This window comes from Xiphophorus maculatus, chromosome 3 (assembly GCF_002775205.1).
Source record: "Xiphophorus maculatus strain JP 163 A chromosome 3, X_maculatus-5.0-male, whole genome shotgun sequence".
Classification (NCBI taxonomy): domain Eukaryota; kingdom Metazoa; phylum Chordata; class Actinopteri; order Cyprinodontiformes; family Poeciliidae; genus Xiphophorus; species Xiphophorus maculatus.
In genome coordinates this window covers 2999831-3026740 of record NC_036445.1, presented here as the reverse complement: position 1 = coordinate 3026740, position 26910 = coordinate 2999831, and the positions used below count along the sequence as shown (strand labels likewise).

The following is a 26910-nucleotide window of genomic DNA, read 5'->3' as shown; positions in this document are numbered from 1 at the left end:
CTGGAACAAGTGGCTGGGGAGAGGGAAGTCTGGGCCTCCCTACTTAAGCTGCTACCCCGATACCCGACCTCGAATAAGCAGAAGAAAATGGATGGATGGATGGATATTTGTTTTTATTGTATAAAATGCAGAGAAAGGAGCAAGGGACCAAAACAAGTACTTGTAAATGATTGATAAATGTAGGTCAATGATCCTCTCACCTATTTAGCTGTTTCACTTCCTTATATGTTTGTTCTCAAGTAGCTCGTGCAACTCAATAGTGGTCAACTAGACAAAAAGAAAAACTTTTCTTTTTGTACTTGGAATAAGATGGAAACAGCAAAAATATGTTTAACCATCCTTGGAGCCATGGCAGGTGAGTTTTTACAGCATGATACATGATTTTACTCTATTTTTGGAAAATATACAACTCTTAAAAACTCTGTTGACAGAATTTAACTGAAAGAAGTTATTGAATAACTTTGGATGACAATGACTTTTACAAAATACATTTTGCTGACATGCCTAATATTTTGATTATTTATTTATTTATTTATTTATTTTCAAATTCAGAAACATATTTTTACCACATTCCTTATATAGCAGATAATAAAAAAAACTTGCTGGATTTATGGACAAATCCAACAAAATCTATATGCCAGTAACTAAACTACAGCTCACAAATTAGAAACATTTGAAGCAGACAACAAAACAGAATTAGCTATAGTCTGGAACAGATTGATGTTTCTTTATTAAAAGTAAATAACTTTTAGTTTTGCTCAAGGTCTAAATCAGAGACAAACAAGGATAACTTTTAATCCATACATAAGTAAGTTTCACAAAATCAGACAACCTACAATCGTGACTTTGTCTGTGTCATGTTCCGTGTTTTTCTGTGTGTTTATTGAGTTTCCTGTGTCTCCGAGTCTCCATGTTGTCCTGTCTTCCCCTTGATTGCTCCCAGGTGTTTCTCGTTCCCTGATTGCCTCCTGTGTATTTAGTCTCACCTGTGTCTCTGTGTGTTGTCGGGTCCTTGTCAATGCGTCTTGTCCATGCGTGTAGCCTGTTGCTACCAGTGCTGAGCCTTAGCCTTCCGCTCGACTGTGCTGCCAGGTTTCTGGACATTATTCATTAAAATCATTCATTTATCGGGTCTACAGCGTTTGCCTCACCACCACCTGCACCGCACTTCATGACAGTCTGAGAAGTAGTGATGGTGAGATGAAGCCTCATGAGGCATTGAACCACTTGAGCCAATTGGTTCGAGAAAGGGTTCATTTCTTGAGGCTTCATGTGCACACGAAACCACCTACTGGCCAGGTGTATAATCACAGCCAGCTGTATCTTAATACGTGTGATGCATTGAATTTTTGTCTATTATGGCTCTTGGGAAGGACTTCACAAAAGGTGTAGGACGAAATCATTTGTCTACATAAATTATGTATACACATATGTGTATAATAAAATATTGTTTGAATGCATTCTCTGTGTGTAATTATTCCCAAAATAGTAGTGTCATGTGATATGGCATGTTGTGTAATAATGTTTTTCTATAACTCTAGAAAAATGGCCTGGGCTTAATCAGGCAGAGGACAGTGAAAGTGCTTGTGGAACTAGGGAGGGGGTAGTGAATAGGCTAATGCTTGTGTAACGTGGATGATTTCATGCATTTTTATTAAGAAACAACAATTTCTCCACAGTTTTTGGTTTCAAACGATTTCTCTTTTTTGACACTACATGGATGAGGTGTTATTATTGTACCCCAACTCCTTGGAGCACAATAAACACCTCACCTTTACAGAAAATAAGAAACAGTGAAAAATACAGTTCCTCATAAGCAAACCTAATGCATCTGCAAATGTTCAGTTCACCCTACCTTGTTAGGGCTTATCAATTCGAAAGATGAGGGGAAATCCTCCTCTTTCTCGCCGGCTCCATCCTTCTCCTATCCTGTCCTCGCGCTCCTAAATATCTCTCTCTCTCTCTCTCTCAACACCAAACTAACTGTCTCAAACTAAATAACCATTATCCAAACTCTGCTATCCAAACTATCAAAACTCTATCCACTCTCTCAACTGACCGCAACTCGCCTACAACAACCCACATTTTGAATGGAGCCTGTGGGGTTTCTAAAGCTGTCAAACCCCGCGCCAAACTCTGAGCCACTTCCCGAAGCAGTCACGTGGTACAGCCAGGCAGCGAGGCTTCGGACGTCATCGTTTTCGGCTCCTCCCCTAAATGAAGCAAGCCTCGATACGCGCTTTACGGAAACGCCCCCTCCATTACTCGACACACGCCTCGAAGCCTCGGCACATCACGTAACATTACTACTGAGAAGCTAGTCTAGTCAGGACTAAGCAGGACAACAAAGAAAGAAATGACGTCTGCAATGAATTAGACAGGAGCCATAAACGCAGATTTAAATCATCAGTTGCAAATGTTATTTGCTACATAAGATAAAATAAAATGTCTCCCATTAGCCTGAAGTTTCATTGTCCTCCATTCCTCCATGGCTCCATGAGACAGGCCAAACAGACTCAGCATCTTACATCCCAGCCAGTGTCATCTTTACTAAGAGACCTTCAGATCATTTATCAATATATCCTAATGTTTTTCACATAAAAAAGCAGCATTCTCAAAAATATATACATTATGCACAAATTGTGTAGAATTTAATTGTGAAGAGTTTTTATTAAATTAACAATTCAGTGAATTAAAACAATCTACATGCAATAATACTTCTGGGGGCAAAACTGGAACCACACACTGCTTGTCTTGTTCTTTGACATTCTTGAATAGGAGTTCAGGAGGAAAACGTGTCGAGGGCTTTGTTACCCTTTCTACAATAGCAAACAAATGTCTTTACATTTTTGGTGTGTTTAGCGACAGTGGCAAAGAAATATTACTTTACTTTTACATTCGTAAACGTTTAAAAGAACGTTTACAACGTTCTTTTAAACTCAAATCATTGGTGAGAATACATTTGAGATGTCAAAATGAACCTTTTCTCTGCTTGTGTATGCTCACAGAAACCAGATTGTAGCATATTAACAAGAGTAGATGTTTTGATTATGGAGTCTATTGTTGTGTATTTTTTTTGGGGTGTGGTGAAATTGTCACAAATTTAAACTTAGTTTATTAAAATGTTTCCTCCAGGTTTATCTAATGGAGTTGGTGTGTTACCAGATGGTCCTCTGATTGCCTCTGTTGGAGGGACAGCAACATTCACAACAAACTTGAATCCAACAGAAACACCATTTACGTTGGTCAACTGGCAGGTTGATACTGGTTCAGGACTTGAACTCATAATTATCTCACAGACAACTGGAGACACAACTGCACCAGAATATGAAGGCAGGATCACTCTCTTCAGATCAACTGGATCTCTGGAACTCAGGAATCTGAAACTCAGTGATAGTGGAGAGTACATAGTAAGCATTCAAGATGGAATAAATCAAAAGACAGGACGCACCACACTGAATGTTTATGGTGAGTAGATGTTAAAAGCCCATTATGTTTAATTAGACATTTTTGCTTTGTCTAATTAAACTTTTATTTGCTATGTTATCTTTTGACATCTTGTTTCAACACTGTACGTATGACCTCAAATTGTAATAGCACATACTGTAGGTCTTGTGAATAATTAATAGTAGCATAGAATTATAGCTATAAGTTAGTTATATAATTAATTATTAGCTGTTATATATCAATTATTGCCAACAGTCCTATTGAAATATTTAGGTGATTCTATTATAAATAAAGTGTCACACAGTTTTCATGGTTTTTAGAGACAATCAACTTATCCACCAGCACAACTTGATCACCTCAGAGTTATTTAGTGGCTCCACACTCTCAAAAAGTACCTTTGTTAGATTGAAAGCTGCTATGATTATGGATTTTATATGTCAGTGAGGTCGAAAGAGAACTTGCATGTGTGAAATGAATCCGTTTTCAGGAGAATATAGTGGAAAATCACGACTTGCTCAACTCAGATCCACATATTCTTTTAGCTTCTTTTGACTCTGGGTGTGAAACTTTTTAACGTTTCTTATTAATAACTGAAAGCACATTTGTTTAAAACTGCCTTCTGCTCTTTCTAAGCAGCTGATTTTATGATTTTACTAATGTATCTTTTAATTTACTTTATGTATTTTGTATGATGTGCTTGAGGCACCTTTAAATAAAATGTTTTATTATTAAGGAAACTCTATTTTCTAAACCTATATACTGAAGCATTAAGCTGAGAATGGGCTTTTCACATTGCTTAATTTGCGAAAACCAGTTCTGTCTTTAACTTGATCCTGATGGTTGTTTTCGCTTTTATAAAATGTCATTTTAAATTGGAAATTTTTGGTTTCCTCCAACAGAACCAGTCTCCAATGTAAATGTCTCCCCACTAAGTGCAGACCTGATTGAGTTCAACAGCTCTGTCAGTCTGTTCTGCTCCTCCTCTGGATCTTCTCTCTCCTTCCTCTGGATGAAAGACAGCTCTGAGGTTACAGCCAGTGACAGAGTTCAGATCAACACAAATGAAGAAAACTCCAATCTGACAATAGTAAATGTGATCCGAAATGACCAGGGATCATACACCTGCCATGTGTCTAATCTTGTCAGTTCTGTCATCAGTGATCCAGTAAAAATCTCTGTTAGTTGTAAGTTGTTCATCTAAATGCTCAACATCTGTTTAACTCTGCTGCAGCCATTATATAAATATAATTTTAAAGGTTTTGCTTCTTTAACGTAATTTTTTTAAAAACTTTCTTGGTACTTCATTTAACCGTCTATCATAATTATTTTAAGATTTGAATTAATTTTTCAGTGAAATAACATTTTCCTTACATATTGCTGTTTCTATACTCAGATGGTCCAGATAATGTACAAATAGAAGTTTATCCATCTAAGGAACATCATGAAAAAGGATCAGACATTAATCTGATCTGCTCTGCTGACTCATCACCTTCTGCTGAATATCAGTGGTTTCTGAATAGAGACAAGCTGTCCAGTAGCGGTCCATTGCTCAGACTGATCAATATCCAGATGAGCCAGAGTGGAAACTACAGCTGTCAGGCCTTTAATAGCAAAACTCTGAGATATCAAACATCTGAACCTTCACCTGTCTCTGTACATGGTAGGTATGACAATTTTTTCAAAAGCTCTACCTCTGTTTTACATTAGTAATGTCACTAAGCAATATGAGTTCTGCTATTAATGAGTAGAATATATTTTCTTTTATTGAACATTGCTAGTGTTTTGCTTTGAAGGAGAAAAACAGCAGGCAGTTTGAGGCGGGGCGCCATATAGGGGGGAAAGTTATGACAATTCTAAGGGCTCCTGACCTACAGGGGGCCCTCCACAATTTATTTATTTATTTTTTTGTTGTTCATAGAAAAAAAAAAAGGGGCTCTGTCAATTACAAACTTAATTATATTGCGTTGTCTAAAATTGTTTTTAGCAGTAAAAAGGTTTCAGTAAACGGTGCAGCAGTCAGTAGAAAACAAGAACGACTCTGGCAGTTACTATGCTGCTAAAATAAATAATAAAGTTAGGTTTTCTAAAAATAGAGAGACAGAGAGAGAAAAAGGTAAAAGTGTCAATTTGTAAACGAGTTTTTCTCAGAGAGGTGGGTAAACTGTGTGAGATAATCAACCATTCAGCAAAGTTAGCTTAGCTACAGACTGTTTGCCTCCTTTTCACTAACATTTAATGAATTAAGGAAAGAAATTACCAACATATTCATATATTGAACTTGTACCTATACTTTTTACCACTTAACAGCAGATGAGTCAGTCAGCAGCAGCTCTAACCCACGTCCCTCCTGACCTGCCCTCTGCTAAGTGAAATTAAAGCTGCAGTATGTAACTTTTATATTTATTTATTTATTACTTGTTAAAACTGTCATTATGTTGTCACAGTATGGCATGAGAGATAATCTGTGAAAAATCTATTTCCTCCACCTTCTCCCAGTACTATCTAGAAACACCCAATCAGAGACAGGAGAGTTATAGTGCTGCCAATCACAATCTCATGTGGCTGCTCATCCCTATGCTGCAGCTAGCGCAGCCTGTTCTGAATTCTCAGTCTAATTAGCATAGCTACCAATGACAGCAGATAAGCATGTTTTCTGTAATGATAAATTGTTTTTCCACTATTAGCACATTAAGAAGTGAGTGAATGAGATTGATTGACAGCACTAAGACCCTCCTCCTGGTTCTGATTGGTTGTTTTTGGCCAGAACGTTGCATTACTTTAGCCAGTAATAGCAGCTCAGGGAGCAAAAAAAGGATATTGATTGTTTTCACAGATTATCTGTCTCATAACAAACTGTCATGACATGGTGACAGCTTTAACAAATATGGAGAAAACATATATTTTATTAAAGTTATATACTGCAGCTTGAATAAAATGCAACTACATAGCATGTTTTGAGAAGTCTGGATTGCTTCATATACATTCTGCATGTTGCCTATGACTTGCTAGTGGGGAGAGACCTTTCAGTAATCTAAAACTAATAGAAAAAATTTAAGCAACCTACTTGCACACTTTATGTCGACTGTTGCATGTAAAATTCATGAACAGTAAATATTATGCTAGTATCAGTATTGAACCAAAGAAAGCAAGGCAGTTGGAAGCCTTTAAATTGTGACGCTTTTGATGGGTCAGATGGACTCAAAAAATTGTAACAGCAGCTGTGCAAGGGGGGCCCAATTAAATTTTTTGTCATGGGGCCCAAGACTCCTGGTGGCGACCCTGAGTTTGAGACAATCACTTTTATAACTGACTGTTTTATGTAGAGGTTCGCAGTTCAGGTCTTCTGTCATGATTCTTTTCTTGGATTAACTTCTGTCCAAATCAACTTTATTATCATGTAGGACTCATTTCTTTTTGTTTTTTCCATACAGAGAGAGTCTCTAATGTAAAAGTTACTCAAGACGTTACCCACTTGATTGAGTTCATTGGGTCTGTCAGCTTCTCCTGCTCCTCCTCTGGTTCTTCTCTCTCCTTCCTCTGGATGAACAGCAGCTCTCAGATCACAACCAGTGACAGAGTTCAGATCACTGATGGAGGATCCAAGTTGACTATAATCAATGTGAACAGATATGATGATGGATCTTACAGCTGTAATGTGTCCAATCCTATCAGCAATGACAGCAGTGATCCTGTAAACATCTCTGTCAGCTGTGAGTTTTTCATCACTATGATAACCTTCTTTTGAAATGTAAACAATAGGAAATTTATTGGCGCTTAATAGCTGTTGTTTGTTGCCATTTCTACAAAAATAGGGAAAATATAAGAAACACTTTTTTTATCAGATCAAGTAAAACACCATCATATTAATAAAACATGATCAGTTATCATTTCAGTATTGACATTGAAAATTTGATCACGATGTTAATGTGAAGAATTAATATTAATTGTTCTCTATAATTACAGATGGTCCAGAGAAAGTCAACTTAGAACCACCTTCTCAAAAATATACAGAAGGGTCAAACATCCATCTGTCTTGTTCAGCTGACTCCAGACCTAATGCCACTTTTGATTGGTTCTTTAATGGAAACCTGTCTGGTTCTGGATCTGAGCTCAAACTCACCAATGTTCAGAAGGATCAGAGTGGAAACTACAGCTGCCGGGCCTTTAACAGCAGAACCTCAAGATATCAAACATCTCAACTTTCAGTCATATCCGTAGTGGGTAAGTATAATGAAGTAAAAGAAAATGTGAAAGCAAAAATCGCTATTGTTCAAAAATTGTTTACATTTTTAACTTTTTTCTAATAGCTAAATGCCAGATAAATGAGAGAGGATTTTTTTAAAACTTATAATTTTTTTCTAAAATATAGTTTATGTGAGTTTCCAAGAGTAGCTGTTTCTTCCTCACTGTACAGCACTCATTATCACAAATAGGTTTGTATTTTATTGTGCTTTCCTGTTTACGTTTTTGTTTACTTTAATTCTGTTCTTTCTTTATTCTAGTTTATTACTTTTATTTGTTGTCTCTAGTCATTCCTTGTGCTCCAGTTTGGTTATGTCTCTTAGGTCCAGTTATTCTTTGTTACATTCATTTCCTAATCCCCAGTGTTCTCTCCCTGGTCTCTGTCTCTCTCTTTCCTCTGTCTGCTCTCTCTCCTCTCATACCTGCAACCTGTTAGTCATTAGCCAGATCCTTTGTTTAAATGTTCAACCTTGCAGTACTTAAGTGCCTCTCATTCTCTCACTTCTCGCTTTTTCCTTCTGTTAATTCCCGTTGTTTCCCTGGTCTATTCAATATTTCCCCCTCATCGTTCCTGTTACTTGAATTTTTAATTTATTTTTCTGGTCTGGCTACATCTGATCATTGTAAGTTGTTGTTTTTTTATTATTATTTATTCATTAAGCCCTCATGTTCATCCATACTTTTGCATTTAGGTTCTACATCAACCACATCATGGCATTTCCAGATTCCACATTTAATTTATTTTTATTAGTAATGGTTTTACAAATTCTAAACCATTTAAAGAGCTTACATTTATAATAATTATATATTTTTTTAACAATTCCATATACAGTTTAAATTTTGAGCTGAACAAAGGTAGTTTAGATTTTGCAAAAACAGAAAAATCTTTCTATCGAACTTTGTTCTGGAGGCAAACTTCAGAATTTTCCCTGCCATGTGAATGCTCAGTGCAGAATAACCCTGTCCTAAGTAACATCCTGATGTGAGCCAAGCAAGGTCAGTTTTGTACAAAACATGTTTATCTCTTTATCGTTGAGACACAGATGCAGCTACAATTGATAAAAACAGATAAACTTGGTCACCTCATATATCTGTAAATGATCTCAAATGATAAAGCACACTTATTTAGTTTTGAGAATATCTTCCTGATATCTAAGCTGATTTATTTTTTTCCCACAGTGTTATACAAAAAAAGCAATAAGTTTGAAGTGTTAAAATACATTTCCAGAGTTGTGTCCGTTTAATTTTACACAGTTTATGTAAATATCTGGTTGGAAATCAAGAGAAATAGACAGGAAGCGGAAATTTAGTTTTGTTTGCAAATTTTATCTATTCTTACAAGAGTACAGCTATATTTAAGGAAAACACTTATAAAATATAATTTTATGTTTTACAGTACATTATATTCATTACAATATATCCTTGTCTCATCAGTTTAATTTTGTGTGTCATAATCACAGAGGTTCAAGCATTACCACAATGTGTAGCTCCTAAGAAAATCTATCAAGGGCCAATAATGGAGTGTAACACATCTATCCGTTCTGTCTGTTGAACTGGACTCAGTGGTTTTACTGGCTATCTATAACACATTGCTCAGATCTTGATCCCACCTCCTGTGCTCTCTGGTGCTCATTCTATGTGTTCCAGCACTTTGCATTTATGTGCACTTTGGCTAGTTTGCATTTTTTCTAAATTGCAAAACCCAAAACAGACTAGTAATGCTAAGTGAGTGAGTGGACTTGAAATGTTCTTGTCCGTAACTTAAACTTTTTCTTGACAGGGTTTATTAAATTACAGTCTTGTCCTAATAATCATATTTCCAACAAAACAAGTAATATTTTTTCAACATATTGTGTATTTTTGTTTTCTGTGTCATTTTGTCCTGTGTAGAATCTGTAGGTCTCTCAGGCGGTGCCATTGCTGCAGTAGTAATTGTGTGCTTGATAGCTACTGCTCTAGGAGCTGCCGGAGGCTTCTTTATTCATAAGAAAATGTAAGTCTCAAATTACATTCTGTGAGGGACCAGACTCAAATGAGGACAAAAAATGTTAAAAGTAGCAAAAATTCAATTTAATTATTCCAAAATAGCAAACAAAACATAAAGATTTAATGCAAAAATAAGTCAAAGAATAAATAACAATTTTGGGCCCAATTTAACTGAGCACCTCAAACAAAGAACAAGTGTAAATAAACCATTCAGACAGACATTAAATCAGTGTGCACCCATTAGAAAATATATGTCTAAATGAAATAACTAACTTAAACGTATAAACTGTAATATAATATAAAGAACATGATGTGGTGGTGGGAGGAGCATCCACCACACATTCATTTAGCAGACATAGTCATGTGAAAAGATTACGATGTTCTGTTAAATGTTTCAGGAATCGATACAATGTCATTCATTTTTTGCAAATGTTTTGCTCTTCTTATTTAGCTTTATTTTCATGCTCAATTCACAAAGCAGTTTGCTCTAAATACATACAGGTGCAATCCTCCCCATCAAGTACAGCATAGGGGCGCAATTTGTAACAACTTTTTTGTACACTATTCACTAACAAACACATTGAATGTGAAAAGGAAGGACAAATATGTTTTGCTTTATTATTATTATTTCTATTAACCCTCTGGGTCCAAAGACAAGATATTGAGCTTTTTAACTTTTATTTCTTTATAACCTTGAGAGTATTTTTATAAGTAGCAAATTGGTTGAGCAAGAGATGAATTTTACTTGTTCTGATTGGGTTTTTTTTTTCTTCAATTCTTCAACATGTTTCATGCTATGGACTGATATTCAAGTCAATCTCTGCTACAGTCTTGTTTCTAAAAACCTCAGACAGCTCTTTATAATCAAGTATAGTTTTCACTCTCACCTCACATCAAGTCAGAAACACCAGTGAAAATGTATTTAAACAGGACAAAACTTCAAATGCTGAGAATTTTTATTATAATTATGTACTCCTGATGTAATATGCCTTCTTTTCATTTTTACTCTTTTAAGTTAGAATAACTTTAGCAGGTGTCCGTATTTATTTTTCAATAGAATGTTTGTTTTTATAATATTATTTTAAAATAACAAAAAAATAACCAAGTTTTCATAGGGTGTTCCTATTTTTCACATGACTAAAGGCAATGTGTTTCTGTTTTCTTTTTGTTTGTTTGTTTTTTTTATTTGCCACAACATTGATTGACTGGATGTTGACTTTAATTTGTTTCCAATATTTAGAAAAAATGCCCAAGCTCAATCAGAGTCAGGTAAAACAGGTACGTATTTTTATAGCTCTACTTCCCCCACCCTCACATTAGACGAATGATTCTCTATATAATACTTTATTTGGGCATAGACTTAAAGTAAATGTTTTGACTTGCGTCCACTAAATGTTGGCAAGGTAAACGCTAACAACTTGTTAACATTAGAAAAGATGTGTAGGTGGCAGCTATTTATTTTCTGGAACTTGTCTTTTCAGTGTGGAGCTCAGTTTCATCTGATGACATAGTTTTCTTTACAGCTGCAGAAATTAACTCAGCACTGCAACAAAATGCTAGTGTTCTTTATTTTTCCCAATCTTTATTTTCAAATTTTCCTGACAACTTGGACATTAATTAATTTTGTCAGAGCTTAACATAATAGGTAGAAGCTGAATAGATGCATAGAGACAGACCAGTGAATGACTGGAGCCCAGGCTTACCGTTTAAAAAGTTACCTCTGACCTTAAGTATCAAAAGCAAAAAATCCATCTGTATTTCTTTTTGAATGGCATATGAAAACTTGTCTATCATGTTTTCCAGAACAAGAACATGAGTATGAGAACATGACAAACGTATGATAGAAGAACATAAAATCTCCAGTTTTCCTTCATTAAAAGGTGAGTTCTGAGCTATTAACGCTGTTTATGAGAAAAGAAAATTTAGAAGTTTCAGTGTTTGATTATTCTTTCTCTTATTAAAATATTTACATTCACAAAATATTGCCAGTATTCATACTTACAGAAGATTCTTCATCATCCCTCTAATGAGTTAGTTTCATCTTTTTGTCTTGCAGATCATCAGAAATTAAGATACCAAGGTATATAACTATGGAGAAGGATGAAAATAATATTAGTAATCTAGATTTATTTGATATGTATAATAATATTTTGTATAAACAATAGTGTTTTAATGTATTTTTATTTTAGATGTTTATACTAATTTCCATTCTTGTAAGTTACATAGTCACATTGGCAAAAAAAAATTTAGCTCAGAAATTATATTTATAATCTGTATTGCTTTGGTCAGCATCTGTTTTAAGAGTAATTTAATTAGAAAGCATGTTAATTTGTGTTACTTTGACAAAATGTGGAAAGGTTAATTTACCTTTTTTGCCAGTTAGAAAAGGTTTAAAATGACTGTTCAATTTGATATTATTAGGGAATTTGTGCATATGCAAAACATACTTTTTGTTCTTTTTGTATTTTGCTGTTGATTAAACTGGTTGTAGGTCTACTTTTGAGTCTTTTGCACTTGAGCTTTATTTGCTGCCAAAAACTAGAAAAAAATGTTATAATGAAGTGCTGTATTTCTACAAGTTCAACTTATTTTGGTAACTGAAACTTGATATTAAAAATAAGTTATTCCCATTCACATTAAGTAATTCTATTAAAAATGTATTATATATTCTTTTATCTTTATGAATTTATGAACCAAAAAATCATTCTGTTGCCCCTAATCAATTCAATGTCTGATTTTTTTTTTTTTTTAAGAATTTTAGCTTAGTGCAGTTTGGTCATATATATGTATCTTCTGATACAATTGTAAATGATTTTAGATCTTTAGACTAGTTAGGTTAATATGGAGTGAAAATAGTCTCAAAATACCTGTGTGGATTTGTAATCCTTGTAAGCATCTTTGTGTGTAACTTTGGATAACAGTATCTGTGAAACATGATTTGTAAACTGTAAAAAGAAAATTTGTGTGTAACTCCGAGTACTTGTAATCATGGGCGCCGCCAGGAGTCTTGGGCCCCATGACAAAAAATTTAATTGCCCCCCCCTGCGCAGCTGCTGTTACAGTTTTTTTAGTTCATCTGACCCACCAAATGCATCACAATTTTAAAGGCTTGCAACTGCCTTGCTTTCTTTGGTCCAATACTAATACTAACATAATATTTACTGCTCATGAATTTTACATGCAACAGTCTGAATACAGCGTTCAAGTAGGTTGCTTAAATTTTTTCTATTAGTTTTAGATTACTGAAAGGTCTCTCCTCACGAGCAACAGTCATAGGCAACATGCAAAATATACATAAAGCAATCCAGACTTCTCAAAAAATGCTATGTAGTTGCATTTTATTCAAGCTGCAGTATATAACTTTAATAAAAAATATGTTTTCTTCATATTTGTTAAAGCTGTCACCATGTCAGATAATCTGTGAAAACAATCAATATCCTTCTCCTGCTCCCTGAGCTGCTATTACTGGCTAAAGTAATGCAACGTTCTGGACAAAAACAACCAATCAGAACCAGGAGGAGGGTCTTAGTGCTGTCAATCAATCTCATTCACTCACTTCTAAATGTACTAATAGTGGAAAAACAACTTATCATTACAGGGAAAATGCTTATCTGCTGTCATTGGTAGCTATGCTAACTAGACTGAGCATTTACAACAGGCTGTGCTAGCTGCAGCATAGGGATGAGCAGCAACATGAGATTGTGATTGGCAGCACTAAAACTCTCCTGTCTCTGATTGGGTGTTTCTAGATAGTACTGGGAAAAGGCAGAGGAAATAGATTTTTCACAAATTATCTCTCATGCCATACTGTGACAACATAATGACAGTTTTAACAAATATGTAAAAAATAAATAAATATAAAAGTTACATACTGCAGCTTTAATTTCACTTAGCAGAGGGCAGGTCAGGAGGGACGTGGGTTAGAGCTGCTGCTGACTGACTCATCTGCTGTTAAGTGGTAAAAAGTATAGGTACAAGTTCAATATATGAATATGTTGGTAATTTCTATCTTAGTGAAATGGAGGCAAACAGTCTGTAGCTAAGCTAACTTTGCTGAATGGTTGATAATCTCACACAGTCTACCCACCTCTCGGAGAAAAACTGGTTTACAAATTGACACTTTTACCTTTTTCTCTCTCTGTCTCTCTATTTTTTGAAAACCTACTTTATTATTTTTCTTAGCAGCACAGTAACTGCCAGAGTCGTTCTTGTTTTCCACTGACTGCTGCTGAACATCGTTAAGACCTCCAAGCAGGAACGAACCATTTCATCCAGATCCATCGGGGGTTCAGGGCAAATATGTGCCTTTTTGGTCTGGGAGGGGTAAAATTATATTTTTACTGCTAAAAACAAGTTTAGAAAACACAATATAATTCATTTTGTAATTGACAGGGCCTCATTTTTTTAATTTCTATGAACAAAAGAAAATTGTGGAGGGCCCCTTGTTGGTCAGGGGCCCTTAGAATTGTCATAACTTTAACAGAGATGTAAAAAAAAATATCTGTGATTCTTGAGAAGTGTGACAAAATGGGTTTAAATTTTCCCAAATTTTTAAAAAAATGTTCCTCAAGCTTATGTATACAAATATGACAAATAATGGTTTGGAAATGTAAAGATGCCAAGGCGCAGGCTCCCAGTTGCAACATTATTTTGAAAATTAAATTTTTAATGGACCTGATCTAGAACTTTGTCAACACCATCTGACAAAAATAAATATAAAATAATTTTTTTAATGACCTTATTGGTGATATTTTACTCAGTTTTACAGACAAATGCTTCTCAAGAAACAAAAGAAATATAATTTAAAACAAAAAACAACAAAGTCCATCTGACGGAGTTGACGCAGAACTGAAGGTGATGACAAACTAGTGAGTAAAAAGAAATACTTGATACATGTGAAGTAATGTCATTTATGTAAAATACATTAAAATGAATTAACTGCACACTTAAGTGAGATTTGTCAACACTATCAGTGAAAGAGTCAGACTGTCAGTTAAAAACTTTGATGGAGTTGATGAAATGCCAACTACCTCAGTTTATATGACGTTATTCTGAAGGAGGCCATATTGTAGCTCATCAGGTCCATGAAATCTTTACAGTATCCTAAAATTAATTATTTATTTCACAAAATTTCATCAAAATTTTGAAAATTGCCAGTTATGGTGTTGACACATCATGGTTGTGACGAACAACTTAGGAATAAAATGGAAGAAAAAACTATAGATTAACATAATCTAACCAGAGGTGCTTAGCCCTCTTAGCAAAAGAAGAGAAAGGAAGAGGTCATGGGGTCCTCAGAGTTCTGATGCCCCCAATAATGCCTGATTTTTTTTACATTATTTTAATGTCTGATGTTGTTGACAAAAACTTGGGACAAATTTCAATTGAGTTTGAAAACATATAAAAATTATTTTTAATTCGATTTATTAATACTTTTCTAATTATTTATTTGAATAGTTATACTTAATTGTCATAATATATTATCTTAGTATTCCTTTATTTATTTTAAACTATTATAATGTATTGAGTTCTGCTCCAGGACAAGGGATTTTACAGACACCATCCACCTACTACAATGTTTAAAATAAAAAATATTCAGCAAACACCAGGAAAACATACATTGTTGTGCTCACATGGCCCAGGTTAGTTTAGTCAGATATTTGAAAAAAAAAAATCATTTTGCTTATATTTTATTCAAATTTTGTGCTTTATCCATAGGACCTGTTGTATCCATCTTCTCAAGAATCACTGAAATACAAAAAAATAATATTTTTTAATGCCTTTGCTAGGCATTAAAAAAATGCCTACCAAAGAACAAAAACAAGACTCAGACTTTTTACTTGGTGACAATCTGAGTTAGTAGTTGTTCAGACTAGATGTCTATTTGATTAAGGACCTTATTTTTTATCAAGAGAAACTTAAATAACCAGCACAGATGCTGTATGTAAAGTTAAGTTTGTCAATGTTACATAATTGACAACCTTGTGTTGTTGAGATATTTGATCTAGTTAGTTGTGCATTTTTTGCCAGTAGACAACAGTAGTAAAAAGGGATATTCTAATATTCAGTATGACTAGAGATAGGGAGAAATGGAGGCAGACATTCTGCAGTGAAACTTTTGTGAGATGGAAGCAGTCCAGTGTTGTGTACATGTCTAATTGTACCTGAGAAAATATAATGCAAATCTATCTCATCTGCTGTATCTACTGGAGATGTTTTGACCTACATTCGATGCAAAACAGCTTCCTTATTGTACCAATAAACACATTTCTGGTTCTGTATTTATCATTTTATTATTTTATTGTTTAGCTCTTTATGACTTAAGAGCATTTCCGTGTTGGAGAAAATGACGACTGAATCCAAAGTTCACAAACCCTCTGAGACTTCTGATATAACAGTTTCATATAATTTACCCAGTTTTAGGAACAATCATGTTTTTCAGTATCTTGTTGAAGTGAATTTATGCTTTTATAACCAAATCTAAAAAGAAAGTGTTTAATAATATACCGTACTAAACATTTAGTACAATACTAAATATTTAGATTTAGTAATATAAATCTTAACATTTAGATTTATATTAGTTTATATAGATTTATTAATATACTTTTCTATTACAGATTTTTATTTTCCAATATTTTCTGTTATTACATCAAAATAATGTAGAAAAAACAAATGAAAGCAACTGTACTTAATACATTTCATGTTATCCCATGTCATATTCGCTAAAGCTTCCAAATGACTTGGACTGTTAGTATTCGTTTGCAGTTCTATTGCAAAAATGGATATATAATTTTTATTTACAGTGAAACTGGCAATGCATCCTTAGAAAACATATACATATTCAACGTTAAAATAGGTATCTGTGATGTTTTGGTTTTTCTGTGTATTCATTTAGGTTTCTGTATTCAATTGAGTCTCTGTGTTGTCCTGTCTACCCCTTGATTGCTCCCAGCTGTGTCTTGTTTACCCTGATTACCTCCTTGTGTATTTAATCCCACCTGTATCCCTTGTTCTTTGTTGGGTCCTCCTCTCATCTGTACTTTGTCTAATTCGTCTCATGTAGTTGTCTTCACAGTCATGAATCTTTGTCAATTTCTTTGTACCAGTTGCTACCAGTTATTGAGCTCTTAGCCTTTTGCTCATCTGTGCTGCCTGGACTTTTTGTATTCTGATATCCTCGTTAAATTCATAATTTCTCATCATAACCTGGATCCACCTACATCTGCTAATTATGACAGTATCCATCTATATTTATTTATCATATGGTTTTCTCTAAAGTACCTTCAACATTTCAGCTGGAGAAGTCTTATATGCCACACCTCTTCCTCAGATCTTCTATGCTTTTCTCTGTTTCATTATCAAAGATCTCACTGAATTATATTCTATTTTTTTTTCCTATTTTATCACACTCTTGCAAGCGTTATTGTAAAAACTCATGTAGATCTTTAGCGAAAGGCCAACATTTGACCAGAGAATTACTAATAAAATTGGTACAAGTAAAAGTCCAGATAAATGAAAGTTTTCTTTTATTACATTTTTTTAAATTAAAGTTTTTTTTGTTTGCTTAAACTTGGAAATAAAAGTAAATCAAAGGCACAAACAAGAGGTCTGTGGTCATTAACTGTCAAACATCACCTCCCTGTGGTGAAATGATGTTATTGCAGGAAGATTTGAAAGACATTTTACTGACACAGTCTTGATAAAAAAAGGAAGCTGAAGATTTGACATTTGAGTCACTAAAAGTGAAAAGTTTAGTAGAGATATGTTGTCAAAAGAATTGTTAATGTATTTCTTATGTGCTGGTATTATTTAAAGGAAATGTTTTCATCAGGATGCTTTGGATAGGTTTATTATAGGATCCACATAAAGCTTTACCACTTTGTTTTAAGGCTTTTGTGACTTGATGGTATTTTAGTTCAGGAGGAACCAGCAGCCGAGTCCAAAGTGTACAGGAAGTAAATGACTGGTGCTTTAATTATGCTCAATAAATATCTCATGACTAAACCTTCCATGGTGACACGTATGTAAAATAATTTTGATTTTGATTTAAAAGGTCTAAAATTTTATGTCAGAGCTGAAATGGCAGAATGTATGGTATCTTTAAAAGGTCTAAAACTCAAGTTCTATAAATATCTAAAATTAATTTTGCTCAAAATCTGGGCCCTTCCGGTACAGATAAATGTACCAGAAATAAATTTACAATTAAACCTTGAGAGCTAAGCGTTAATGAGAGAACAGTGACAGTATAGAAACACAAGCATTTGTCAATGATTCATACATTTTTACTCTATTATATAGTAGTATATTCAAAATCATAGAAAATTTGAATTTAAAATCAGTTTAATCTCACCAAGCTTGCTTTTGTGATTAAATGAGGTAAATAACGATGACCTTTGTCTCCCAAATTAGTTGTGCAGAACCTTCAGAATATGTTGATCCTAAACTTGATTCATGGACATATTTATGTTTAAAACCCATTTTAAGAAAATAATAGGACAAAATACGGGCTTTTCTTAAACTTCTTCATATTGACTCTTAAACAATGTCAACTATTCAAACCCAGATTGCCAGTTTTTTACAATTTAGACCTTTAATTATTTTTAATAGATAATATTTTTTCTCTAGAAATTAGTGTTTTTGTTGTTATTCAGTTTTAACTTCTAAAATTATTGCCAAAGAATCCAAAGAGGAAGATTTGTTAATAATTAATAAAAGAAGGTTTGATAGTTTCACTTCCTGTTGCTGCTGTTGCCAGATCAGAAAGCAAACAGTACTCAGTGAGGGAAGAAGCATCGCCTTCATTCTTACACTCAGTGAATTAACATGAAAACATCAATTTTATTCTTCATCCTCCCTGGAATTATAATAGGTAAGTTTTTGTCACTGAAAATATTAGATGAAAAGATTTTCATAATGTTGGTTAAATCTTTACTGACCTGCAAATCTGGTGGTACTGTTAATTACAGAAGTTAGTGTAATTCTTATATTTTAAAGGTGTGATATGAATAAAGTTGAACTTACAAACAATTAATATGAAAATTATCTGTATCTTGCAAATTATTTTTAACTATAATACAATAAAAAATACGCTGCCCATAAAAAATGTATGATTTAATAACTGTTTTTCAAATTTCTTTCATAAACCCATGAAAACACTGCAGAATCTCAACAGCTAAAGAAAGCTTCAGCCCATTGCATTAAGAACTCACTAAATGTCACATAAACAGTTAGCAAAAATACTGTTGGACCGCAGCATAAAGTCAAATGTGCAACAATAAAATAAATCAAGATGTCCCAAAACTGACCTACACGTGTGAAATTTTAATAAAAGTTTAGCTTTGCTTGTCAAACAAATTAATCTATTTTCTCTGAAAAATAAATACACATTTTTTTAAACTTATTTAAAATATTAATATTTTATATATTGACTGAAGACACATCAAGGCAAAGCAGTGTATTTTAGCCGTTAGCACAATTTCATATATTTTGGTCCTCAGTGATTTATAAACTAACAGAAATTTTAAAGTCTATGCTCTGAACTACAGGGAGTCAATGGAAGAACTTTAGCATTGGATGATGTTTTCTTCCTGTTTTCTGGACATTTTTCAAAAAACTTACTGAAATTATATGAACTCAACAAATTATGTTTTTCAGATCATGAGAAGTTTATGTTAAATACGTGATTCAGTGAATTAAAATAACTTAAATGTAATAATACTTCTTGGAGCAAAAATGGAACCACATACTGTTTTTTATCTTCTTTGACTTCTTTAGTAGGAGTTCAGTCATAAAACATAATAGTAACTTAACAATAGTAAATGCATCCAGGAATTTATTGTTCTAGTGAAGGTGCCAGAGAAATTTTGTTCTTCTCCAAATTATATGTGTGAATACTTCAGGAGTATTACAATGAATCTGTAGCTTACTTTTCTCCCATTGTGTATGCCTGCAGAAAGCATGTTGTGGTAAATTAACAAAATCTCATGTTTCTGAATAGTGAGTTCCCCTACCAGTAAGAAGAAAAAGTGGATTAGGTTAAGAAAAACTTTGGTAAGAGATTCAGTGTTGTGAAAGGTTGGTAGACCTAAGAAACGTTGGAGGGTTCTGCTGCTTAATGTTGATAAAAAAGGGAGGAGAAACAGACACAAAAAACAAACACTTGACCAGTCAAACTATTTATGAGAGAAAAACAGGGAGAGAAAACAAAAATTATAAATTTGCAAAATTGGACAATAATGTAAGTTAATATAGTAGGATGGGAAGATGGGGTCAGTCATTCTGAAAATGAATTCTCCATATTTTTTCTGGGGTTTCTTTGTGTATTTTTGTGTTTTGTTAAATTATCACTGAATTACTTTCTTAAAATGTTTCCTCCAGGTTTATCTAATGGAGTTGGTGTGTTACCAGATGGTCCTCTGAATGCCTCTGTTGGAGGGACATTAATGTTCACAACAAACTTGAATCCAACAGAAACACCATTTACGTTGGTCAACTGGCAGTTTGATCCTGGTTCAGGACTTGAACTCATAATTTTCTCACAGTCTACTGGAGACACAACTGCACCAGAATATGAAGGCAGGATCACTCTCTTCAGATCAACTGGATCTCTGGAACTCAGGAATCTGAAACTCAGTGATAGTGGAGAGTACATAGTAAGCATTCAAGATGGAATAAATCAAAAGACAGGACGCACCACACTGAATGTTTATGGTGAGTAGATGTTGAAAGCCCATTATGTTTAATTAGACATTTTTGTTTTGACTAATTAAACTTTTATTTTCTATGTTATCTTTTGACATCTTGTTTCAACACTGTATGTGTTTATATGACCTCAAATTATAACAGCACATACTGTAGGTCTTGTGAATAATTAATAGCAGTATAGAATTATAGATATAATTTAGTTACATTATTAATTGTTAGCTTCTATATATCAATTGTTGCCAGCAGTCCTATTGAAGTATTTCTTTGATTCTATTATTATATATAAAGTCAAATTACAACTGAAAGCACATTTGTTTAAAACTGCCTTCTGCTCTTTCTAAGCAGCTGATTTTATGATTTTACTAATGTATCTTTTAATTTATTTGATGTATTTTGTATGGTGTGCTTGAGGCACCTTTAAATAAAATGTTTTATTATTAAGGAAACTCTTTTTTTCTAAACCTATATTCTGAAGCATTAAGCTGAGAATGGGCTTTTCACATTGCTTAATTTGTGAAAAGCAGTCTTATGTCTTTACAATGATCCTCATGGTTGTTTTTCCTTTTATAAAATGTAATTTTAAATTGGAAATTTTTGGTTTCCTCCAACAGAACCAGTCTCCAATGTAAATGTCTTCCTGCTAAGTGCAGACTTGATTGAGTTCAGCAGCTCTGTCAGGCTGTTCTGCTCCTCCTCTGGATCTTCTCTCTCCTTCCTCTGGATGAAAGACGGCTCTGAGGTTACAGCCAGTGACAGAGTTCAAATCAACACAAATGAAGAAAACTCCAATCTGACAATAGTAAATGTGACCCGAAATGACCAGGGATCATACACCTGCCATGTGTCTAATCTTGTCAGTTCTTTCATCAGTGATCCAGTAAAAATCTCTGTTAGTTGTAAGTTGTTCATCTAAATGCTCAACATCTGTTTAACTCTGCTGCAGCCATTATATAAATATAATTTTAAAGGTTTTGCTTATTTAATGTATTTTTTAAACTTTCTTAGTACTTCATTTGACTGTCTATCATAATTATTTTAAGATTTGAATAAATTTTTCAGTGAAATAACATTTTCTTTACATATTGCTGTTTCTACATTCAGATGGTCCAGATAATGTACAAATAGAAGTGTATCCATCTAAGGAACATCATGAAAAAGGATCAGACATTAATCTGACCTGTTCTGCTGACTCATCACCTTCTGCTGAATATCAGTGGTTTCTGAATGGAGACAAGCTGACCAGTAGCGGTCCATTGCTCAGACTGATGAATATCCAGATGAATCAGAGTGGAAACTACATCTGTCAGGCCTTTAATAGCAAAACTCTGATATCTCAAACATCTGAACCTTCACCTGTCTCTGTACATGGTAGGTATGACAATGTTTTCAAAAGCTCTACCTCTGTTTTACATTAGTAATGTTACTATACAATATGAGTTAATTTTCCTAAAAACCTTTTTGTAGAGATACCTAGTCCACGTCTTCTGTCATGATTTTTTTCTCTTCTGATTAAATTTCTCTTCAGCTGTACTTGATTATCACGTACAATTTCTTTCTTTTTGTTTTTTCCACTGAGAACGAGTCTCTAATGTAAAGGTTACTCAAGACGTTACCGACTTGATTGAGTTCAGTGGGTCTGTCAGCTTCTCCTGCTCCTCCTCTGGTTCTTCTCTCTCCTTCCTCTGGATGAACAGCAGCTCTCAGATCACAACCAGTGACAGAGTTCAGATCACTGATGGAGGATCCAAGCTGACTATAGTCAATGTGAACAGATATGATGATGGATCTTACAGCTGTAATGTGTCCAATCCTGTCAGCAGTGCCAAGAGTTATCCTGTAAACGTCTCTGTCAGCTGTGAGTTTTTCATCACTATAAGCTTCTTTTGAAGTTAAAATAATGGAAACTTAATCAGAACAACTCTTATTTGTTACTATTCCTACTTTATTTGGGAAAATATCAGAAACACATAGTTTCAAATTAGATGAAGTAAGATGTCATCATTTTTATAAAATATTGTTAAATATACCAAAATAATCATGTCAGTAATGACATAGGGGATCCAATGAACTTTTAATATGCACTTCTTTTTCAATTGTTTGTAATATTTTTTTAATGAAGTTAAACTAACATTACACTAAAAAAGCTGCTATATATTAACATATAGAAAGAATTCAAATTAATTGTTTTCTACAATTGCAGATGGTCCAGAGAAAGTCAACTTAAAATCACAATCTCAAAAATATCCAGAAGGGTCGAACATCAGTCTGTCTTGTTCAGCTGACTCCAGACCTAATGCCACTTTTGAATGGTTCTTTAATGGAAACGTTCTGTCTGGTTCTGGATCTGAGCTTGAACTCCTCAATGTTCAGAAGAATCAGAGTGGAAACTACAGCTGTCGGGCCTTTAATAACATAACCTCAAGATATCAAACATCTCAACTTTCACCTATCTCTATAGTGGGTAAGTATAATAAAGTAAAAGAAAATGTGAAACATCAAAACTGTACAAAAGTGGTTTAAATGTTTATCCTTTACAAGTTATCTCCAATAGCTAAATGCCAGATAAATGAGAAAAGGAATTTTAGTTAGTTTTTTTATTTAACTTTTAAAATGTAGTTTGTGTGATTTTACACCAGTAGCTCCAGTTGGTCCTGTACTCCATTCATTATCAAGTGTTTCTTTGTATAGGATTTGTCCTGGTATTTTTTTTTCTGTCCTTTACAGATTCCCCATTTAATTATTTTTTTAATAAATAATGATTTTACAAATTCTAAACTATTAAAATAGCCTACATTTATAGTAATTCTGTTTGTTTTAACAACTTCAGATATAGTTTAGATTTTGAGCTGATCAAAGATAGTCTTGATTTCATAAAAGCAGAAAAATCTTTAAGTCAAGCCATTCCTACGCAGTTATTTTGATTTTGTTTTCTCATATTGCTAAAAACTGCCAACACCTACACTGTGAATACACCACCTTTAAGAGTTACCATAAATGTTACGTACCCTTGTCAATGTGTAACAAATACAATGTAACTACTATGTCTGTTCATAATTTCATTATGATAAAAAAAAAATATATATATATAGGCCTAATTTTGTTTTTCTACTATATTTTAGATGCTAGTAAACCTGCAGGCCTCGTTGTTGGCGCCATTGCTGGAATAGTAATTACATGTTTGTTAGTTGTTGCTGCAGGAGCTGCTGGAGGCTATTTCATCTACAAAAGAAGGTGAGTTTATTTATGTAACTAATAATACATTTTGTATGTTAAGCTTTTTAAACTACAGTAGAGCGCAGTTCATGCTGAACTGTGATAACATCACAGAAGTCTTGTCTCAGTTATCCATATTTATCACAAGTTGTCTCAATTATGTTCTCTTGTATGTCATATATAAGTTATCCTACCTGCATTATAACATTTCTTGAGTCTAGTTTTACCTTCCAGAAATTAATGATGATGAGTCTGTTGATTAACACATTTTAACAATATCTTTTCTCTGAATATGGGCTTTTTAGAGAAAATGTGAAACCTCCATCACATTCAGGCACAACAGGTTAGTTTGTTTACACTCCATTCAAAAAAACAGTAAATCTCAATTACTTCACTTTCCTAGTAACTGATTCCATTGTAAATGAAAATATTTTAGGGAACTTGCATCATTTACAACAAAGCTCAAGGAAATACCTTAAACTGCCTTATCATTTATACCTGAATTAAGAAAATATTTTAAATGTCATGTGTAACCCACATTGCGTTCAAGGATTAACAAGATTTTAAATAATCCGAATTAAAATTTATCCAAACAGTTCTTAAAGTCTAGCTAGGTTCGGCTACTGGAGGAGATGGCAATTTGTAAAGCACAGAGACAGTAAGATGGTGCAAATTGGTGAGTTGTATTTAGTATTTACAATATATATACACATTAGTCCATAGTGTAAAGGAAAAACAAGTTAAAGTTCCTTATACCAAGGACGTCCACCAGTCTTTGTTGATGATGAAAAAAAACCAAAATAATCCACTTCCTTCAATGGGGACTTGAGCTGATCCTCCAATTGGGTCGGAAGAATGTTCCCAGATGATAAGTCTTGTGTTTCGGTATCCTGCTTATTTTAGCTCGCCAGTCTGGTCGGTGAAACCAGACAATCCTTGCTATTGTCAAGATCCCTCCAGCCACTCCTTGCGCGAGGGATCTGCAACGCACCTGGCCTGTATAAACAGACCTAATTAATCAGTTACATGTGCAGACGTTTCATAAGTAAATATAACTTATGCAACCAATATTGTTACGCAACAAATCAATATACAATCACAACAGGCTGGAAGACTAGTGCTAGCATACTAGCTCCCTACCAAACACTCACCAGTTCCCTCTTGACTAACCGTGATTCTTGCAACGTTTGGTTGAGTAATCACCCGGCTGCAAGTTAACAGACACACACGATTGAAAAACAGACAATAGAGATCTGAAAACCTCGTCGGGAACAGACCAGAAGCCTACCTGCACATCAGAGTCCCGCAGCGTTTCCTGCCTAAGCTGCGATTTGCAGCCATATAAACTGTGCTGCCAATTTAGGACGCTGATGTGCAGCTGTCACATGACGTCAGAGCCACGCGAGAACACTATTGTTCTCGCCTGGTTGGTGTTAAATAAATTAAGGGGAAGAGGAAAAAATGTTTAAGTAACCCTTTAAAAAATAAATCTAACAAAATGGAAAATAAAATAAACTAAATCTAATATAGAAAATGATCCTGGTTACACATGTTTAAAATATTTTTCTTCCCAGAGCAACAACATGATTATGAAAATATGCCAAGAATAAAGAAAAATAAGGAAGAAGGTCATGTTTATGAGAATTTTGCAGCTACACAAAGAAGTAAAGAACCAGAACATGTGTATGAGGAAATGGCACCGATAGAGAAGAAATAAAATTAACAGCTTTGGGTCCTTTAAAGGTGAGTTCTGAAGTAGGAATCTGCTAAAAAAGGAAACAGTTTAAAGTACTTGGATACATTGTAATTACTTTATATTTTAAAAATACTCAACAGTTAAGTATTTTTATAAAGCCTTGTGGTGGTATGAAGTTAATCATTGCACTAATATTTTTTCTTGTCACAGATGATCAGAGAAAAAATCATGATACAACAGGAAGAAACTGATAATGTTCTGCAGTATTTTTGCCTTTTGGGTTTATTCCTATTTATCTCCTTGCTGAAAGTTTTAAAGTCTTACAATAATAAATCAAATATGTAAAGTTTTATACATTCTTCAAACATTGTTAAAATGTTTACTACCTCCATATTAATCTAGAGTAAGAAAATATGTTTTTAAAAAGCTTTATCAATGCAAGTCTTTGATAAGATTTGCTTTCAGCTTTGCTATTCATTTATTGTTGACTGTAATGATTCTAAGCATCAACTTTTCAACCTTTTGAACCTCTACCATTGACATGACTGTAAACTTCTCTTATTGGTTATTTGGGTCCGGTTAAGTTATTTGAAAAGGAGTGCTATATATTGTCTCACCACAATTTGTGAGATGCTGTGTTGCATCTCACAAAACGTAAAGATGTTGTTTTGCTAAAAAGAGGAAGTGGTAGAGACAAAAGTAAATGAGAACAACATATTCAGGGAACGTGGTTCAGTGGTAGAGCAGGAGCACCAAATATGGAGCCTACAGTTCTCAATGCAGATTACCTCATTTCAGTTCCAGGTTCAGAACAATTTGATGCATGTCTTCCCCTTGTCTCTCTGCCTTTCTTCCTGTCAAGCTACTGTTAAACAAAAACTACTAGTGCCATAAAAAACTCTTTCCTCTCCTCAGCCTTTAGTCTAACTGAGTCAGTTTAACTGATTGGTACAAACCTCTGTTGTCTGCAACTAGTTACAGCTCTGTTCTCTAAAAAAGCTGACATCCACCTCCCTCTAGTGTTCAGCAGGAAATGCAAAAAAAAAAGTTATGATTTATCATCTTGTTATTTTAGACAGTTAAACAGTTCAGACCTCATGTGTCATCACTAATTTTAATTCAAAGCCTCAGGATCAAGAAGCTTTAAAACAATATGTTTAGTGGTTCTTTGTTGTTGTCATGATGGCCTTATAGACTTTCATTGAAATATTTCTGCTTTTATTGTGTTTTTGGAATGAAGTTAAAAATAAATATTAAAGAAGAAACTGGTTTTGCCTCATCATTATGAGGTAAATCTCATAATTATGAGGTAGATATTTCAGAAATATTAGCCTGTTTTTAGTTTCCATTATTCATCATGTACTAAATTACAATTTAAATGGAAATCATGTACACTGCAAAAAAACACAAAATCTTACTAACTTTTTGTGTCTAGTTTCTAATGTAAATATCTTAGTACACTTAAAATAAGACAAAACTAACTTACAAATAACTGCTCAGTCAGTAAAAGGAGCTTTCTTGATGGAAAAGTATTTGTTCCACTGTCAGATTATTTCACTTATAACATGGGAAAAATGTCTTGTAATTACTGAAATAATCTGCCAATAGAACTTGTATTTTTC

The 26910-nt window shown here is 33.8% G+C and overlaps 1 protein-coding gene across 1 annotated transcript; it reads left to right on the top strand.

The window, feature by feature from the left end:
• On the top strand, positions 1–26886 carry LOC102225420 (carcinoembryonic antigen-related cell adhesion molecule 5-like). The gene is made up of 17 exons (XM_023330586.1): positions 1–355; positions 3136–3468; positions 4347–4631; positions 4841–5107; positions 6879–7157; positions 7411–7668; positions 9580–9682; positions 10916–10953; positions 19918–20385; positions 20991–21275; positions 21481–21747; positions 21956–22234; positions 22580–22840; positions 23499–23610; positions 23898–23935; positions 25167–25335; positions 25499–26886. The coding sequence occupies exons 1-16, from the start codon at positions 310–312 to the stop codon at positions 25307–25309; spliced, it is 3462 nt and encodes a 1153-aa protein (XP_023186354.1). The 5' UTR covers positions 1–309; the 3' UTR covers positions 25310–25335; positions 25499–26886.
• Positions 26887–26910: the final 24 nt, after the last annotated feature.